The sequence below is a fragment of the Cucumis melo genome, chromosome 11 (genome assembly GCF_025177605.1).
Source record: "Cucumis melo cultivar AY chromosome 11, USDA_Cmelo_AY_1.0, whole genome shotgun sequence".
Classification (NCBI taxonomy): Eukaryota; Viridiplantae; Streptophyta; class Magnoliopsida; order Cucurbitales; family Cucurbitaceae; genus Cucumis; species Cucumis melo.
In genome coordinates this window covers 388,325-402,709 of record NC_066867.1, presented here as the reverse complement: position 1 = coordinate 402,709, position 14,385 = coordinate 388,325, and the positions used below count along the sequence as shown (strand labels likewise).

At 35.3% G+C, this 14,385-nt stretch overlaps 3 protein-coding genes across 7 annotated transcripts; 1 reads left to right on the top strand and 2 right to left on the bottom strand.

Annotated features, from left to right (window-relative positions):
- Nucleotides 1–803: 803 nt before the first annotated feature.
- Nucleotides 804–2,297, top strand: LOC103499612 (60S ribosomal protein L10). Of its 2 annotated transcripts, none has more exons than XM_008462642.3 (4): nt 804–906; nt 999–1,500; nt 1,616–1,697; nt 2,021–2,297. In XM_008462642.3, the coding sequence occupies exons 1-4, from the start codon at nt 897–899 to the stop codon at nt 2,087–2,089; spliced, it is 663 nt and encodes a 220-aa protein (XP_008460864.1). In that variant the 5' UTR covers nt 804–896; the 3' UTR covers nt 2,090–2,297. The 2 variants fall into 2 exon arrangements, with proteins under 2 accessions (XP_008460864.1, XP_050947599.1); XM_051091642.1 differs by having other exon boundaries at nt 838–906; nt 999–1,497.
- Nucleotides 2,298–4,047: 1,750 nt separating this feature from the next.
- On the bottom strand, nt 4,048–7,666 carry LOC103499613 (ABC transporter I family member 10). Of its 3 annotated transcripts, none has more exons than XM_008462643.3 (7): nt 7,504–7,666; nt 7,265–7,352; nt 6,977–7,148; nt 6,284–6,370; nt 4,984–5,109; nt 4,771–4,893; nt 4,048–4,370 (listed from the first exon to the last, which is right to left on the bottom strand). In XM_008462643.3, the coding sequence occupies exons 2-7, from the start codon at nt 7,345–7,347 to the stop codon at nt 4,158–4,160; spliced, it is 804 nt and encodes a 267-aa protein (XP_008460865.1). In that variant the 5' UTR covers nt 7,348–7,352; nt 7,504–7,666; the 3' UTR covers nt 4,048–4,157. The 3 variants fall into 3 exon arrangements, with proteins under 3 accessions (XP_008460865.1, XP_016902606.1, XP_008460866.1); XM_017047117.2 differs by having other exon boundaries at nt 7,265–7,349; nt 7,504–7,653; XM_008462644.3 differs by lacking the exons at nt 7,265–7,352; nt 7,504–7,666 and adding an exon at nt 6,530–6,786 and having other exon boundaries at nt 6,977–7,126.
- A 1,053-nt stretch (nt 7,667–8,719) lies between these two features.
- Nucleotides 8,720–14,116, bottom strand: LOC103499615 (uncharacterized). 2 transcript variants are annotated; one of them, XM_051091641.1, is made up of 5 exons: nt 13,862–14,116; nt 13,672–13,777; nt 11,773–11,984; nt 9,296–10,639; nt 8,720–9,218 (listed from the first exon to the last, which is right to left on the bottom strand). In XM_051091641.1, exons 1-5 carry the CDS (start codon nt 14,048–14,050, stop codon nt 9,207–9,209), a joined length of 1,863 nt encoding a protein of 620 aa, XP_050947598.1. In that variant the 5' UTR covers nt 14,051–14,116; the 3' UTR covers nt 8,720–9,206. The 2 variants fall into 2 exon arrangements, with proteins under 2 accessions (XP_050947598.1, XP_008460868.2); XM_008462646.3 differs by having other exon boundaries at nt 8,720–10,639.
- Nucleotides 14,117–14,385: the final 269 nt, after the last annotated feature.

Genomic DNA, 14,385 nt, shown 5'->3' with positions numbered 1-14,385 from the left:
GTCATAACACTACCTATCATTCCCCTAAACGCATACCATCATAACACTGTGATTATTATAATACACTGAAATTATCATAACACTAACCTACCATAAATCAATCCTTCTCCATGACGCTCCCCAAAAGATTTTATCATTGTTAAGTAAGATGCAACATATTATCTATATGACTTGGAGTTGGGTCTTTTCTTCTTAACTTCTATTATTAAATTATAGGTTAAATTTTATAAAATGCATCACAAGCCCTATAGAATTAAAGAAAACATTTTGTCCTTCAATTTTGAAGAAAAGATGTGTTTGACTTCTAAAATTTAGTTAAAAGCTTTCCATTATATATAAAAAAAGGTTGGAGACTAAAAACAAAAAAAATTCTCTCGAACTTTAAAGAAAAAAAATATAGAACGAAAATGAAAAAGAAAAAAAAAAGGTATAATTTGCAATTGGGCCTTTTCCGAGCCAGTAATAGTGAGCCTTTGCCCAAGCCGGTAATAGTGGGCCTTTTCCCAAGACGGTAATAATGGGCCTTTTCCCAAGCCGGTAATAATGGGCCTTTCCCCAAGCCCGTAATAGTGGGCCTTTTCCCAAGCCTGTAATAGTGGGCCTTTTCCTGAACCGGTAATAGTGGGCCTTTTTCCAAGCCGCAAGCCGGTAATAATGGGCCTTTCCCCAAGCCCGTAATAGTGGGCATTTTCCAAAGCCGGTAACAGTGGGCCTTTTCCCGAGATGGTAATAGTGGGCCTTTTCCCGAGCCGGTAATAGTGGGCCTTTTCCCAAGCCCGAAGCCCGTAATAGTGGGCCTTTAGGATATCCTCTTCAGAAACCCTAGTTTATAATCCACCTTCGTTTTCACAAAAAACCCTAATCTAGCACTCGAAGTTCTCCAGCGACACAGAGCCATGGGGAGAAGTATTGCCCTCTACTCTATCTACAAATTGCAATTCAAATGTAGATTTTTTTTCTTTTATCTGTTCTCATTGTTTTTGCATTTGGTTTTGCAGGACCTGCTAGATGTTACCGCCAAATCAAGAACAAGCCTTATCCCAAATCGCGATTTTGTCGCGGTGTTCCCGATCCTAAGATCAGGATTTATGATGTTGGAATGAAGAAGAAGGGTGTTGATGAATTCCCCTTCTGTGTTCATCTTGTGAGCTGGGAGAAAGAGAATGTTTCAAGTGAAGCTTTGGAAGCAGCTCGTATTGCCTGTAATAAGTACATGGCGAAATTTGCTGGGAAAGATGCGTTTCATTTGAGGGTTAGAGTTCATCCCTTCCATGTTCTTCGAATTAACAAGATGCTTTCATGTGCTGGAGCTGATAGGCTCCAAACTGGGATGAGAGGTGCTTTTGGTAAGCCACAAGGAACTTGTGCAAGAGTCGCCATTGGTCAGGTTCTTCTTTCTGTTCGATGCAAGGACAGCAACAGCCAGCATGCTCAGGAGGCTCTCCGCCGTGCTAAGTTTAAGTTCCCTGGTCGTCAAAAGATCATTGTTAGCAGGAAGTGGTATGCCCCTTCATTCTCTTCTCTTCTCTTCTCATTTGATCTATATTTAGTTTCAATTCATCTCCGTGGGGTTTATACTTGATTGAATCATAAATGTTCAAATTTTTCTCTTCAGGGGATTCACTAAATTTAGCCGAGCTGATTACCTCAAGTTCAAGTCAGAGAACAAGATTATGCCAGATGGTGTTAATGCTAAGGTATTTGATGCCTGATACTTGCATTCCTGTTCTATTCTAGGAGAATTACTTCTTTCTTCAATTTTTTGCATTTAGCTGCAGATTGATTTACAAACTAAAGAAACATGGAGGGGTTATTCACTAAAAATGCTTTCAAGGGGGCATCCTTGTTAGACCTTAGGGCCATATTTTTAATTGTGATCTCTTGTCTTTGTGGTCTGTTCATCACTTTTAAGGCACAATCACTGGATCAATATATTTATATATTTCTATCGTTTTTTCTGAGTTGCATTCTTGTTAATTTATTTTGTGTTAACTCGTGGTTTGGAAATTGGACTATGCAGCTTCTTGGATGCCATGGGCCTCTTGCAAACCGTCAGCCTGGAAGAGCTTTTCTACCTCAAACCGCCTAAGCTAAGCTAGTTAATTTTTGGTTTTCGAAATTATGTGGAATTAATGTCGACATCATCACCATTTTCTCTGTTTGAACATTGTGAAATGAGCTAGTCTCTTTTTTTTTGTTTTTTTTTTTTTTTGTTTTGGTTTACTACATTTTGATATTGGAACGAAACTTTGTTTCTTTTCTTTCGAGTTCTATTTAAGAACGATAGGTTTCTTGCTTTTGAGTTCTATTTAATACTGCTTAATAACGCTATAGGTAGAATTTTTTTCAAAACCTTAATGTAAGAATCTCCAAACTTTTGGGGCTTCAACATCATTAACAAATGGTTTAGAAAATGGAAAATCCTAAGAATAGAACATTTGATAAAATATTAGAAAAATATGAATTTTGTCGGTTTGTCAGTTTAAAAGAACTCTTAAAAAAGGAACTATTTTCTTAAATCTATGATATACTAACACTGAGAAAGTTTTTAGGTCATACTAGTGTCAAATGACGCTCAAGGGATGAAAGATATATGGAACTTTGGGATTTGAACAATATATTACATATCAAAATTACTTAATTGAAAATATATTTCAAATCAAGTTACTGAAAAATTTAGATATTACTGAGATGGAAGTAAATTGCATATCTTGTAACAACTAGTTATCTTGATATTTTAGAGAATATTTTGTCTTTTGTCACACAATGTTTTATGCCTTTAATTTGGTATAGCTTCGATGTGGTTTATGTCGCTCTCCATTGTTTACACAACTGTGCAACGGAGGGTCACCTTGGATGTGCAATGGAGGGAGGAAAATGATATCTTAGAATCAATTTTTAGTCGCAATATGTAGCTTGGTGAGGAAAATGATATCTCAACAATATGTAGATTGGTGGCAAGTTAGGGTAATTGAAACCAAAGTAATTGGGAAGGTCGCTAAAGGTCTAATGTGCAACAATATGTGAAAGATGATCTAAAAAATGTAATTGGTTGAACTCAAGGTAATGGAAGGAAAGTGGTTAGTAGAAAAAGGAAATGGAATATAAAAGGATTTGTAACAAAGAAAATAATATGCAAGCTGAATTTAACCTAACAAATAATTGAAACAAGTTTTTTTAGATAAATTTAATCCACAAAGAGTTTATTAAAAGAACGACAAGGGCTATGGACATTATTCAATTTTTATCGTTGAGTTAAAAAAACATGAAGTTCTATTAGAAAAACGACGACATTTTTCAATTCTTATCATCGAGTTAAAAGAAACATTCTTGGCCAAGGTCCTTCAAGATCAAATGTGCTTGATTCTTGCGGGTATTCAATCTTTAATTAAATAAAGACATATCATTGATCAAAGATATGTGAGAATCAAAATCTTTACCAAAAAATTAAATAAGTAGCTGCGACTTATACTCTCAACTAGGAATGAAAATGTGCGTAAAATTAAAAATCTTTACCAAGAAATTAAATCAAGTAGACTTGCCTTAAACTTATCCTCTCAACTAGGAATGAATGAAAAAGTGCAGAAAATAAAGGAAAATTTTGTGTGCTTTTCAATGTTAGATGGTATCTCTTGAGTTTCAAGGTTAGTGATAAGAAAATCAAGGAGTAAAGGTTAGTGATAAAAAAACCAAGGAGAATATCATTCAAGTAAAAATGTCCCTCATCACAGTTTCGGTTGTCTTCTTTATACAAAAATGGATCATCAAAGACACAATTTGAAAATCTAAAAGTGAAATAAAACTTGAAATTATTGCAAAGTATTTCATTTATTCAGATTACCTACCCGACCCAGACCAGCCTGAGGTTACTTGTATATATTTCTAGACAATAAACAAGCAAATCATTTTATTGTCTTTTCGAATAGCCTGCTACGTGAGAACAAAGGAAAACAACAACCGAAATCAAATTGACATACTTTTTGAATTCTGAGGAGAAGACTTGCCAAATAGTCAGAGTGTGAGCTTTCTTCAATATGTAACAAAATATAATAAACAATAAAAACGATTTTATTATGTAACCAAGATGATACAAAGTTATATTCTACAATGTTATAATAATGTAACAAGAAAAACATCAATTGAAAAAGAAATGACAGTCACGAGCAGTATGTACGCTTGATATAATCTGATTGTTTTGTTTGGATGAAACTTTGGATACTTGCCACATCACCATGCATGACGACTTTCCCGTCTTCCATGTAAATAGCTCCATCTGCATACTCGAGTTCTTCTAAGCGATGGGTCACCCATAATGCTGTAACATCTTCAGAATTGTGTAAAGAATTCCTAACTGCTTTGATCACCCCCATCTGATTTAGAAAAACAAAAGGAGAAAGAAATAAGAGGATAGATGCAATTTGTTTTGAAATAAGAGAAAACCTACATATTTTGTTTGTCACCTAAATTTTAAATGGTCTATTTTAGTTCTGCCTCTTTAAAACGGTGTATTTTAGTCTCCATACTACATGTATTCATTTAGAAACTAAATTGTGCATAAGAAAAGGCTATTTCGGTCCTTATCATTATTTGTTGGGAAACTTTGATACTACATACCCTTGCTCAGGTAGGAATTTAAGGATTAAGTAAATGAAAGCTTTCATATTACATATAACATCAAAACCTTGCAATAATCAGCACAGCGTGTCAAATTCTACCGTTGGGGTTAAGAGACAGAAGATTCATAAAATCTGCTTATATGATATCGAATACCTGATCATTCTCATCAAGAAATGTGGTCAGTTCATCTAGTAGAAGCACTTTACATGCTTCAGCCAAAGCACCAGCAATGGCAACTCTTTGCTTCTGACCACCACTCAGTGTTTGGACAGATCTCTGAGGAACACGAATAAGAGATTTTCAAATAAATTAATTCGGCAGTTCTTTACAACTTCCAAATTTGATAAGCACAAATATATTGCTTGCCTGAAGGTAGCTAGACATGCCAACTGCACTCAGAGCTTCCAAAACTCTTGATTTAACTTCATCATTGCTCAAATTTAACTTACCGAGGCCAAATGCAACATCAGCTTCCACAGTAGGCATAACTACCTAGCAAAAAGAAAAAAAAGAAAAAAACAATTATTGGCATCAAATGTTTGTTACAACAACAAGCAAAAAGAAAGATGAAAAATCAGTACAACTTTTTTGTTTGCAAGAATAGCATACGTATTTTTGAAATTCAATAGATTTTCTAAAGCTGGCAACTTCGCTCTTTCTGTTTCTTTACCATCTTCTAAAGAAATATTTTAGGTCAAATTTCAAACCTAGTCCTTGAATTCAGTCGTGTTAACAATAAACAATCAAAAGCTTCAATTACATCCCTAAACTTTTGATATTGATTTAGTAAGTTCAAACCATTAACATTGTTACTAAAGTATTAACATAACTTACCAATTAAACTAACACATGATCGTTTGTAATGACATGACACAAGAGAATATGTCAACTACGTAAAATAAGGGTAAAATGGCAGAAAAATCTGGTGGGAAGAACGAGCTATAACGCGTGACTATTTAATCCCACTAGTCCACTCTCCCATGCTACTTGCTGCCACATCATGTTAAATGATTACTCCATTGTCTAGCCGACACGCCACATCAACATTTAAGTAGCAATATCAACAGGAAGAATGAATTAAAATTAAATTGAAAGTTCATAAATGTAATTGGAACTTGTATAGTCTGGGAACTAGACACAGCTCACCATCAAAGTTCAGGGCTTGCAGGCTAAATATGTAATTAAGCTAGACTTTATGCGTGAATCAGCTAAATATTAAATTTATTTCGCATTTTGATCCAAAGATGAAATCAATCATGTTAGAGTGAGCTATGAGTCATGTACTTCTTGCATTTACATTTAATGATTATAGAGCTCACACATTATTTTTCCAGTGCTTTTTCTGACAAAGTCCATTCTTCAAATCAGTAAAGTGGCATAAAATTTTGAAAATGAATTCAGAAATAGAATACAGAAATCCTATAGAGGATGGATGAGCCGCCAATACCTAGTTAGTAGTAACTAACACAGTAACGTTCACAGCTAAAGGCTCTGATGCAAATGCGCAACTAAGTCAAAATAAACCAACAATTACTTCAAGTGCAACAAATATTTACTTAAAAAAGGAGCTTTCCCATAACAGTAAATTCTTTTTCAAGGTTATCAAATCGGCTGCAATGTTATTATATACCAACTGAAGCCTGAAGGTTAAAATAATGAAGGTAACCTGATAGTCCGGGTTTTGGAAGACAAAGCACTTTGGCTTCTTGACGTATACTGCACCAGATGTTGTATTCAAAAGACCAGCCAAGACCTACATAAGTGAACAATTCAAGGACTTATAACTGCATCATCTAGATCAAATGAGCTACAAAAGTACAGTGACACATTAGGGCCCATTTGATAATCGTGTTAAATTGTGTCCTCTTTTGGGATACGAAGAAATACTAGTCATAAATGGCATTGGCAATACCTGAAGAGTTGTTCCAATAAGAGCTTGAAATGTAAGAAAGCTACACTCTAAAGTTGAAGGTTCAAGACCGTAGGTTATAAACATAAAACCTAGCATCCTTATTATTTCCCGAAGCTGGCACTAGAATAGGTGGAGCCACCACAGAGATTGGTGTCATGGCATACTTGTTTAGTTACTTCACCTTTCGCCATATTGGGCAAAATACAAGTACTTGTTTGATGAAACGCTTGGAACGGTTTTCAAATTCGTTTTCGAAACTGTTAAATTCAAAATGGTTAGTGTATTATGCATAGTGAAATCACTATTTTCGTGTTTCTTTTCGAGAATAGTAATCAAACATGTATGGACTCAATCTAAACAACATACAACTCCTTTGAACAAAACAAAGTAACTAAACCACAGCCATTAGGTCCAAGAAGATCAAAGGTGAGTGAATTTCGGTGATACCTTCAAGAGGGTGGACTTTCCACAGCCATTAGGTCCAAGAAGCATCCAAAACTGTCCTGAAGGAATGCGGAGTGAACAATCCCTAAGAATAGGCACAAAATTGCCCTGCTTCGTGGTGATCGAGAAGCTGAGATTGCGTCCCTCAATGGCTATATTCTCAGTAATATTTATCCTGCATACACAGATACAAGAATCCAACAAAATAAAAGGATGAGACTGGAGTTAAGGGAAAGAAAAGAAGGAAGAAGAAGAGAAAAAGGAATAGCATTAAGATTATAATGATGGAACCTGGAGGGGGGATTGGAGAAGAGAGGGGAAAGAAGAGGTGGCGATGGCGTAACAAGATTGAAAGAGGAACTCTTCAAAACCATTGCTGCTGCAGAAATGGTGAAAAAAAAAATTCAATTCTTCAAAATGAAAGCACCTTGAAGATTGAAAGTATTGTTTGGGAGTGATCGTTGAAATGAGGTGGGTGCGGCGCTGCTTCACAGAGAAAGAAAGAGAAAATGGAGGAAAGGAGGGCTCACCGGCGGTGACGTACGAGGGTTGGCAGGCGTGGGGGCGGAAACTGACCGGCGGAGAGGTGGCTGGTCGTCGTTAGCGCGCTGGAGAGAGAGAGACGGGGAGCTGCCGCGTTTACTCCTCTTTTTTTTTTTTTCTTTTCCTTTTTTTCTACATTACACAAAATTTCCTTTTAATTTTATACTTTGGTTTAAAAAATGTCCTTTTAACAAATTAAAGCTTCTAATGTTGTTTTTAAAAAACATTAAAAGGGTTAAAAAAAACACTTTGTCCCTTACTAGTTCCTAATAATTTATTCAATCACTCCCATTAGTCATTAATTTTTAATACGTTATAATCACGATAAAGTCTATGTATTTTGAAAAATATCGACCTCTAATAAAATTATCAATTTATTTATATAAAAAAATTTATTAAGTTTTAACACTAATTTCTACCGGAGTAAATGATTACGTAATAAAGTCCAAAAACTAAATTGTTACGAAATTGAAAATATATAGGCTAAATCGTTATAAATTAAAGTTCAAGAACTAAATTATTATTTTCACAAAAGTTGAAAGAACTCTTAAATTTTAAGGAAACATATGTATATAGATATACATATACATATTATATGTATGTCCATTGGTCTAGGTTTGATGATGAACGATGGATTACCCAATTTTCAACTTTCATGCCAAACTTACAAAATACATATTTATATTTTGTTATTAATGTAGGTGTATGGATGAACATTTGTTTCGTGGATTGCCATTTATTTATTTAATAAATTAACTTAACAACTTATCCATTTTAAATAAATAAATAAATATTAGGTTTTAGTCAGGGCAGCACTTAATACTAAATTAAATTTAAAAATTGTTATAAATTACAAAACCACTAAAATATTTGTGAAAGCTATAGTTTAAAAATATAATGGTGAGTTGTAATTAGTTATGTAATTTTCTATCAAAGTAAAAGAAGCGTAAATATCCTAAAATTGCGAGATCGAACCATAACCATTTGATATTTTTGTCTTCTACACTAACTTTATATTAATATGATATATCTATTTCATCATATTAAAATCATAATATTTTCAACTCACAAAGTCTTGGATATAACTTGGTAAAGAAGATAACTACTAATTTGATATTATATCATCAGTTTTATCATTCTGTGATAACTACTAGAACGATACATCTTGAGATCTGATAGGGGAGGAATTAAAGAGCAGAAAACTGGGTTGAAAGATATGGTGCTTCTTTTATTCATGTATAGGATATGAATTTATCAAATTTATTAATATACATCGACTCATTGAGCAACCAAGAATATGGGTTTAAGAAAAAACGAAACAGGAATGCTATTTTCACAAAGCTTACCCAACTTTGAAGTTAAGTAAACAATAATCATGACCTCTATACTCCAATAATCATGACCTCTAAACTCTTTTACTACACAACAAATAACATTTGTGTACCTCATTCGCTTGGAGAATCCCCAACAGGGAATGAACTATGGTGTGTTTCCTTCTTGCTAGAGACTCACTCTTACGGAACAAAGGTCGGAGAGATTGAGAAAAATGGGCCAAAAGGATTAAAGCACGTGGCTAAGAACCACTGTCAGGGTTTGAATCCCTCACCCACAACTGACCAAAAAAGGAAGGATGTTTCCCTTAGAGGTAGGAAGATCAGTTGACTATTGAATCCAACTTTGGCCATTATTTTCACTTTCGTATCTGTAATCAATTCCAAGTTGTTAAAGAATAGTGGCGTTGTTAATATGCAATAACTAGAAATATCCATTCCTCTTTACCCGTTTTCTAGATTTCATAAGTTCCACCAGCGAAGGAAGAGGCTCAGGCACAGGGACATTCATTGACCTATACAACTTTCTAAACTTGTCGTTAAATCCCTTTGAAGAACCAACACTTAAAAGATGTGAATTACTACACGCTGCTATTCTGTCATTATTAACCATCTTTCCGACGTGTGTTTCAAGAATAATGGAGACATCTTTACAGTAGTCTGATGACTCTTTTTCCTTTACTCTACTTTCCTGCTCATGGACATGTTCTTCTACATCACTGTTGAATACTTCTGGCAGATTATTGTTCGTCAACAAAACTTGTATCTCAGAAATAGGGAGCTTAGCTCCATCTGAGTAAAGTGAGGCGTTGACGTCAGCTGATAATGCATCATTCGCAAACTTCTTGTGTTTTCCTTTGCAGTGAACTTCATTTTTAGAATTTGCTGATGATTTGTCGCTCAGTTTAACCTTGGCATCATGAATGGACAGGTCTGCTATATTATATCCAACTGCTTCTACAGGCTCGTTCTCAGTAGATGGATATGAAACTTCTTCTGGAAACAAAGTGGCATCTTCAATGGCAAGTCTAGCTCGTCCAAATAATGTGAGAGGTGGCAAGTTGCTTGAAGACAAAATGTTTAACATTTCTTGAGGAACAGGATACACTTTCACTGATTTTGATTGAGGGTCTACGTTTCTTTGAGTGGGTGCTTCAACTACAGAAGAACAACTCACTTCAATCACAGATGCATCTAAATCTGAAGAACTATCCTCAGCTATACCAAAAAGCTTCCATATTAGGCCATTTGAAGTTAAACTAGAACCACTGAGTTTCTTTTTTACGTAATCCAAATCCATGGCTCGACAACCAGGAGTGGTTGAAACAACCCATTTTGGTGCTAAAATTTGCAAGGCCCATTCTAGTTCTTCCTTCGACGAGTGCATCGAGTAACAAACATGCCAAATACCATGTTGATCTTTAATTGCTTCACTAATTATTTGTTTCCTTGAGTTCCAAATCTCTGACACTTCCTCACGAACATACCACTGGGTAGAGGGTCGGATTACGAGAGGTTCAGAGAGATTCTGAGCATCTGCAAGCAGTGTTCTTGCAGTCTGACATAGTTTAGGGAATCCATCAAGTAGATGAAACCGGGAGGACGAATCTTGAGTGAGGATGTCAGGATCTATAAGTTCAAGAGCCTTGTAGCCTGCTTTCGTGGATTCATCAGCAAATATCTTTGAACCAAATGTCTGGGACACTTGTTGCAATATATCTTCCTGTCCTAGAAGATTGCAAATCAGATATACCAACGGAGCATCAGGGTGTTTCCATATGCAATTAATAATCTGAAAAGATAAATTATCTTAAATTATATACTGGTTATATATTATAAGAATGTAAATACTTAATATCCATTCTGCCAAACAACCAATAATATACAGCCGGACTAAAGGTTTAAGCAGAGCACAAAACAATGAAAAGATTACCAGCCACCGAGATGTATGCCATGAACTATAGAAATTTATTGTCTTAAGGAAGGTGAAGTTTAAAATTAAAAGAATTGTCAACAATTGAACAACCGCCAGAGTATGAAATTTTGAAGGATCCAACATAAGAAGTCTGATTGAAACATGGTTTTGTGCACAATTATTATGGGCTCCAAACATTAGTAAAGTGGTCCAAAATGACGGCATCAGCCAACAACTCAAACGAATAGATACCACATGGTGCTACTTGTTCCATGATAATAATAAAAGGAGAAAAAAAAGCAGCAGCAGCAGCAGAAGAAGAAGAAGAAATATGTGGTACATGAGCTGCTTCCCATTACCATCGGCATAAAAGGATCAGGGGGAGAAGACATATCAAATACTTGAAAAGATTTAAAAATAATTCAAAGAAATTTGCAGATAGGAAAGCAAACTCTTACCATTTCATTACATTTGCATATGTCAAAAGGTAAAATTCTATGAATCATCCAGTTACTCTATCAAAATTATTTAATCAGCAAACCAATTATGTTGAAGAGAATTACAAATAACGTTAAAAAAACTTTCTGGTAGAGTGATATGGAGGCTAAATCTAGTAGATTGACTAATGCACGTGAATCTTGTATTGGAGGAAGCTGCTTAGGCAAGGTTAGGAAAAGGACACCTCAGAAACATGGTTGTTGATGATTTTGGCCTACATATCATTATTCTGCAAGGAACAGAGAAGCACAGAGAAACTTGAAGTTGAAGCTACGAGCACTACAAAGCAAGAATATAGATAAAAGGGGCTAAGAAACCAAAAAGGTTCTGCAGAAGATCTTACATATAGCTAGAGTTATGTGATAGACATACACATCCATGAACATAAAATACAAAAAGGAAATTTTGTATCTTGACATGACATTAACAGACAGATTTCATGATTGAAAATCTACAGAGCATTCACTTGATTCTCAAATCTCAACACATATCAAATATCTGAACAGTGTTACCTGATGTATTGATGAATGCCTGCTAGGGAATTGTTGAAAGAATCTACCAAATGTGCAGTCTAGAAAAATCAGATCCAGTTTACATCTCGGCTCTTTACCACTTTTTCCACGATACTTCTCAGGTAAGTTCTGTAGGCACTCGGGAGTTAATCTACAATCACCCGTATGTAGAACATTGCCAAAATAGCCTTCAAATAAGAACATAACAGCTCCTAGTCCATGCCAGAGAAACATATCATTTGTCAGCTTCTAAATGATGATAACATTAAATATTCGAATGCACATAATAACCCCCACAAGATCTCCGAGAAAAAGAATGACAAGAAAAAAGGAAGAATAAACTGAAACCAAAAGATATGTGATGAGACTAAAAATGAAGTGTAGAAGTCTTAACATAAACCTAACAAAATACTGGTCTAGATTTATAATATACAATACTAACAAATTATAATCTAAGTATGAAATGAGAGAGCATTAAAAGTTTTGCTCAAGACATAAATTAAAGGATCTGCAGATGAATGGAAAAACAAAACGTAAGGGATAATGTAGAGTGCAATAGCTAAAGGAGATGATCTCAAGATTTTACTTTATAATATAGCTTCAGGGAGAAGGCAGGAATTTGAACCAGTAGGTTATAGTCAGATAATATATCATTCTTGCCCCTGCCTGCAGGCTAAAAAATTAAAGGAGAGATACTTAACCTTTTCCTTTGGTAACATGTACCCAAGGGCCTAAATCATAATTCATAAATTATCCAAATAGAATTAGAATTGTCTCCCAACTCTTCCACAGCTAGAATCTAAGGAGGCACAAACTTTGTGCTATTGAAAATTACATAGTTAACGATTTTATTGATATATGCAAGTCTAATTCTTCAAATTTTGGTGCTAATAAGATGTGAGATTTTAATTTGTTAAGGGGGTGTTTGGCCCAAGGAGTGATGGGGGGGGGGGGGGGGGGGGAGGTGGGAGTTGTAAACTCCACTCCTTATTTGATCCAAGGAATCTTTGGGCCACATAACAAGAAAAAAACATAAACTTATGCCTTATTAACTCCTTACATTGTGGGTCTCACAACTTCACAAGTCCCCTCCTTGCTCCAAGCACCCCAAGTTTCAAACTTGTCTATATAAATGCACTTGGAAAATAAGGAAAGTATATGGAAAATAAGGAAAGCCTAAAAAAGGTTTGCAATCACATTCTTTTTTCCATAATGTTCTTCTAGGGAAACAAAAAGTTTTGTGAAGAACGTCCAGAGACAGTAGGTACTCGAATTTCTCTCTGTCCCAATTGACAAGTTTTCTTTCTTCCTAAATGCATTTTTTTAAATGGAAAAAATAGATGAAGAACTTATGCTCTTATATGTTAAAGACAATAAGGCAACCCTTGTCTACTCCACATTGATATTCACAGTTGGGCGTCTACAGCATATTATTTTTTCTTACAAGGAGTCAAGGAGAAGATCTTTATTTGTTCCTTCATGCTGGAAAAATCACAACTTATAATAGAACTAAAACAATAATGCACAAAACGGGGTGCACCCTATAATGGTAAAATTCAAATATAATTTCACCGACCGATGTACCTTTTCTAAGAAAAAATGTTATATTGTCTTTCAAGACACTCCTCTTAAGTGGTGCTTCTGCTATAACTTTTTATAATCTTCACTCAAACAGCCAATAGTTAAATGTCACTTTAAGTTAAAATACAACCCCAAGAAGCAGCTAATTGCTTCATTCACTCGTAACAATAATCTTAATCCTAAAAGTGTGTAAGAACAGTAGGTCTGCTAGTTGAATTTAAAAGGAGCCCACCCGAAAAATGATATGCGCACATCTAAGCCCTAATAAAATCTGTTAAATCACTTAATTCAAAAAACTGGGTGGGATGGAAAAAATACCAGGGCAGTGATGAGCATCGAAAACAGTAACGGTGAAAGCTCCATCGGGATCTTTGACGACCAGCGATTGCCCCACCTCGATACATACAAACAAAGAATCATGTAGCTGCGAAAAAGAAACAACAATTCAAAGTCAAATTAAACCTCCCGAAAAAGAAAAGCGATTGGTTGATCGATAGTGAAGAGAAACCTGAGGAAACTGGTGAAGAACGATGGATTTGGTGAGAAAAGTAGAATAAATGGGGAAGGAAAAATGGGGGACAATGCCAGTGGTGTGATCCCTGTGAGCGTGTGTTAGAAAATGGTGGCGCTTTTGCTTGGAAGATGGGGTCCATGTATCCACTGAAAAAGGGAGGCCTTGGGGCATTTCGATCGGCATGTTCGAGTTCTGAGGGGAAATTGGAAGAGGAAAATGGAAGTATGAACCCTAATGGGAAATTGCCAAAAATAACTTAAAAAATGAGGGTTAAATGACTTTTGGGATAGTTTTTGAAAATAAAGAGTTTTAGGACAATTTAGGTGTGAATGTACAAAAATGTCCTTCATTAAATTTCTCTTTCCCTTTCCCTTCTCTTCCACGTAAAAACTTTCAGCTTTGGCTTTCCCTTCTCTTTCGCGTACAGTTGTTTCTCTTTCCTTTCTCTTTCGCGTAGAACACCTCAAGTAAAAAAAAATCACCTTTTGTTGGCTTTTGAAATTTCCCGCTCTATTCCT

Bases quoted from the DNA above. Each gene is read 5' to 3' on its own strand.
- LOC103499612 (XM_008462642.3), top strand. The intron at 1,501-1,615 runs GTATGCCCCTTC...TTTTCTCTTCAG, and splicing joins ATCATTGTTAGCAGGAAGTG to GGGATTCACTAAATTTAGCC. The intron at 1,698-2,020 runs GTATTTGATGCC...TGGACTATGCAG, and splicing joins CAGATGGTGTTAATGCTAAG to CTTCTTGGATGCCATGGGCC.
- LOC103499613 (XM_008462643.3), bottom strand. From the start codon at position 7,347: ATGGTTTTGAAGAGTTCCTCTTTCAATCTTGTTACGCCATCGCCACCT. The intron at 6,371-6,976 runs GTATCACCGAAA...TCACTTATGTAG, and splicing joins GAAAGTCCACCCTCTTGAAG to GTCTTGGCTGGTCTTTTGAA. The intron at 4,894-4,983 runs GCAAGCAATATA...CGTGTTCCTCAG, and splicing joins GCATGTCTAGCTACCTTCAG to AGATCTGTCCAAACACTGAG.
- LOC103499615 (XM_008462646.3), bottom strand. From the start codon at position 14,050: ATGCCGATCGAAATGCCCCAAGGCCTCCCTTTTTCAGTGGATACATGG. The intron at 11,985-13,671 runs GTATTTTTTCCA...GGCATGGACTAG, and splicing joins CGATGCTCATCACTGCCCTG to GAGCTGTTATGTTCTTATTT. The intron at 10,640-11,772 runs GTAACACTGTTC...TTATCTTTTCAG, and splicing joins GGCATTCATCAATACATCAG to ATTATTAATTGCATATGGAA.